At 42.8% G+C, this 3,690-nt stretch overlaps 1 protein-coding gene across 1 annotated transcript; it reads right to left on the bottom strand.

Annotated features, from left to right (window-relative positions):
• Positions 1–2,512: 2,512 nt before the first annotated feature.
• LOC102666773 (uncharacterized) lies at positions 2,513–3,277 on the bottom strand. The gene is made up of 2 exons (XM_006596778.1): positions 3,176–3,277; positions 2,513–2,752 (listed from the first exon to the last, which is right to left on the bottom strand). The coding sequence occupies exons 1-2, from the start codon at positions 3,275–3,277 to the stop codon at positions 2,513–2,515; spliced, it is 342 nt and encodes a 113-aa protein (XP_006596841.1).
• Positions 3,278–3,690: the final 413 nt, after the last annotated feature.

A 3,690-nucleotide genomic window follows, 5' to 3' on the forward strand; every position in this document is an offset into this window, starting at 1 on the left:
CGAAATCAGTGATGAGAACAAGGGAGAACAACACGTATGCATACAGTCGGCGAACAAAGAAAGCCCCAGAAAACCTAAGCCTCTTGTGATACACTTCACTAGAGATGCTGCATCCCGAGGATACCGAGGCCTTCGCCCTATTTCAGGTTGCAAACCTATTTTGTTCCCTTATGGAAGCAACAAGATGGTCCCATGGAAATATGCTCCTCAGAAGCCAAGCAAAAAGAAAGAGAAGGCCACCAGCATTGACATACCTTCTGCCAAAGTTACCAACATTATCGGCCTAAGTGGTGTGACCCATAGCGGTCGCGTCTTCACAGCACCTGACTTGTCAGTGCGACCCACGGATGCCAAAGGAAAGGTGAAGGTGATCGTGGAAGAGACCAATGAAGCGAGCCCTACTCTAGATGAGGATGTTTCAGCCAGGAGGTTTGCTGAGAAAAGAGGAGACTTTGGCAGAAAGAAAGTGTCCATGGAAGAAGCCAACGAGTTCCTCCGGATCATTCAATAGAGTGAGTTCAAAGTGATTGAGCAACTCAACAAGACCCCAGCTAGGGTCTCTTTGTTAGAACTGCTCATGAGTTTCGAACCGCACTGGGCTTTGTTGGTTAAAGTTTTGAATGAGGCCCACGTGGCCCAAGATATCTTTGTGGAAGGCTTCGAAGGGATCGTCAACAATAACACGACTAATAACTACCTCACCTTCGCCGAGGAGAAGATCTCTGTCGAAGGGACACAATAGGGCCCTACACGTGTTCATCAAGTGTATGGACCACATTGTGGCTAAGGTACTCGTTGACAACGGCTTATCACTTAATGTCATGCCTAAGAGTACACTGAGCAAGCTGCCTTTCAACTTGTCTCATCTGCAAAATCTAGAGTAGGTGGGTAGGGTCTCCCCCTCCTCTAGCACAACTGGTTTTCCTTTCATCAACTGGTGTCTGCATCAATCCTTATCAAATGTCCTCTTACTCCTGCTTGCTTGGGCGATTGATCCTCAGGGTTGTATAGGTTGGCATAGAATTCTTTGACAACCGCCACATCAATGCTTCCTTCTTGGAGGTTGGTGAGGCGTTTGTGTAGATTACGCCTCTCCAACTCCACCTTGAACTCATCAAACTCAATATGATAAATCTGAACATTTCTCTCCGGAAGGATATTTTGGCCGAGAATGTTATCCGTGTATTTGTTCCAAGCTTCCAAAGACTGGAATCGCCTGGTATCATATTGAGCTTGAGGTCTGGAAGCTGTGCTTTTTCTCTTCCTGGATGCCATTTGAATCGAAGATGTTCAATGTAGGTTTGACGAAGGATGCAAGATGGAAGCTCAAATATGCAATGCGAAATTTTTCAGAGGAGAGAGGTTGCAGGAATTTTCTTCAAATATGGCTAAGTGTAAGTGTAACAGCTGTTACACTTCATTTAAGTAGTTTGCGACAAACTCGCTTAGCGAGTTATCGCGCTAAGCGAGTGAGAGAGACGTTAGGTTTCTCAAAATTCTTGCTTAGCGGGCCGACCACTGAGCCCAACTTTGAGATTCAAATATATTTTTTTATTGGGCTTAGCGTAAAGCAATGCGCTTAGCAAGAAATGAAAATGTTAATTCCTGCAACTCTCGCAAAGCCAGGCTCAGAACCGACTTAGTGATTTTAATGCATCCTGTATACAGAGGGGTTTATGTGCTTAGCGAGTGGTTGCTCACTTAGCGCTATTTAGGCCGCAAGGAATTGGGCTCAACACAAGTGGGATGCACTTAGCTCAATTAAACCAATGAATTGGCCAAATTGAATAGGGCTCAGCACAGGTATACTGCGCTTAGCAAGCAAACATTATACGCTTAGTGAGTTAGACACTCGCTTAGCCCAACTCAGGTCGAACTGAATTGGGCTTAGCTCTCTCATGGCCCGCATAGCGTGCCCAATCAGCTTAAGAAACAGGGGTTTGAGCACTCAGTGCAAGCAAGACTCACTTAGCGCATTGTAGTGTTGCGCTCAGCGTGAGTCATGCACTTAGCGAGTGGACTGTTTTCAAAGAATTTTCTAAGTTATATTCAGTCCACTTCCTTATAAAGTTTAAAACAAACCTCGATATCTAATATTCAGTACAAGCTGATATTCCCCTTTTCAATCATTATCAAGCAAGTTCCAACTTATGCAATGCAAGAAAAACCAAGTGAAAGAAATTAGAACTGGGTTGCCTCCCAGGAAGCGCTCTTTTAACATCATTAGCTTGATGCAAATACCTCAATGGGTGATATCATATTTGGCCCTCACCTTTAGGACCTCCTTTTCAACCTCCTTCACCTGTAAGCAAACATTTTGATCTTGCACAGGCTTGTCTTCTTCAAATAAATCAAAACTGATCCTCTGATCTTCAAAGCCCATTTCCAGTTTCTTCCTTCCCATGTCAACTACACAGCTTGCAGTTAACATAAATGGCCTTCCCAAGATTAAGGGAATGTCATTATCTTTATTTATATCCATTACAACAAAGTTTGCTGGGAAGATAAAATGTTATACTCGAACCAAAACATCTTCAATAACTCTATATGGTCTGGTGATGGAGTGGCCAGCCAATTGTAAAGTCATCCTCGTAGGCATGATTTCCAACTCTCTCAATCTTCTGCACATGGAGAGTGGCATCAAATTGATACTGGCTCCCAAGTCAATGAGAGATTTTCGCACTGCGACTTCACCTATTGAGCAAGGAATGGTCACACTCCCAGGGTCTTTGTGCTTCGGTGGAAGGATTTTCTAGATCACAACACTGCAATTACCCTCCATAACTATATTTTCCCGATGAATGTACTTGTGCTTCTTTGTCAACATGTCTTTCAAAAATTTTGAGTAGAGTGGCATCTGTTGTAGAGCTTCTCCAAAGGGCATTGTTATCTCCAGTTTCCTGAAAATGTCTAGGAATCTCGCCAAGTGGCATTCCTTATCTTTCTTGGAAGGTACCTAAGGGTATGGCACTTCCTTTCCCTCATCTGAAGCTATTTCTTTTCTCTTTTCTCTTGCTTTCTCACTCTTACTTTTTTCTCTTCTTTATTTTTTTCAAATTTTTCTTTCTTCTTTTTCTTTTTGTTTTTCTCCCTCTATTTCTTTTTCATTGTCTTTTATTTCTTCCTTTCCAACAATTATTTGTTTTTCTCTCTACTGACTCCTCCCATCCTTTACCTCATCATTTTCTTTATCAATAGTGTCCTTCAAAACACTTTGTTCCTTCAAAGCAATAGTATCCTCATCCTCAGCTGTCACAAGCCTCCTGCTTCTTGTCATAACAACTTTGCACTCTTCTTTAGGATTTTTCTCAGTATATGCTCCAAAGCTTCTGGATGACTTCTCAGCTAACTACTTAGCCAGTTGACCCACCTGGATTTCAAGATTTTTCAGGGCTGACTCAGTGCTCTTATGATTGGACATGGTCACTTGCATGAACTGAGCCAGGGTCTCTTCCAGTTTTGTAGTCCTCTCATAAAGATTTGGCCCTTGTTGAGGTGGCCTATTCGAAGGGCCGCCTTGATCCTTATTGAATTGATTGCCAGGGTGTGATCTCTATTGCCCTTGCTGATTGTAGGGACCTTGCTGGAAACATAAAAATCCTCCTTGCTTGTATTTTTACCTCTGCTGATTTCCCATGTAATTAACTTCCTGAGTATGTCTTCAATGGAAATGCAATGGCCTGATTCATG

Source organism: Glycine max, chromosome 14 (assembly GCF_000004515.6).
Source record: "Glycine max cultivar Williams 82 chromosome 14, Glycine_max_v4.0, whole genome shotgun sequence".
NCBI lineage: Eukaryota > Viridiplantae > Streptophyta > Magnoliopsida > Fabales > Fabaceae > Glycine > Glycine max.

Excerpts from the sequence above, each read along its gene's own strand:
- LOC102666773 (XM_006596778.1), bottom strand. The coding sequence starts at position 3,277 with ATGACAAGAAGCAGGAGGCTTGTGACAGCTGAGGATGAGGATACTATT. Across the intron at positions 2,753-3,175 it reads TTGATAAAGAAAATGATGAG|AAAATCCTTCCACCGAAGCA; the intron begins GTAAAGGATGGG and ends GTTGTGATCTAG.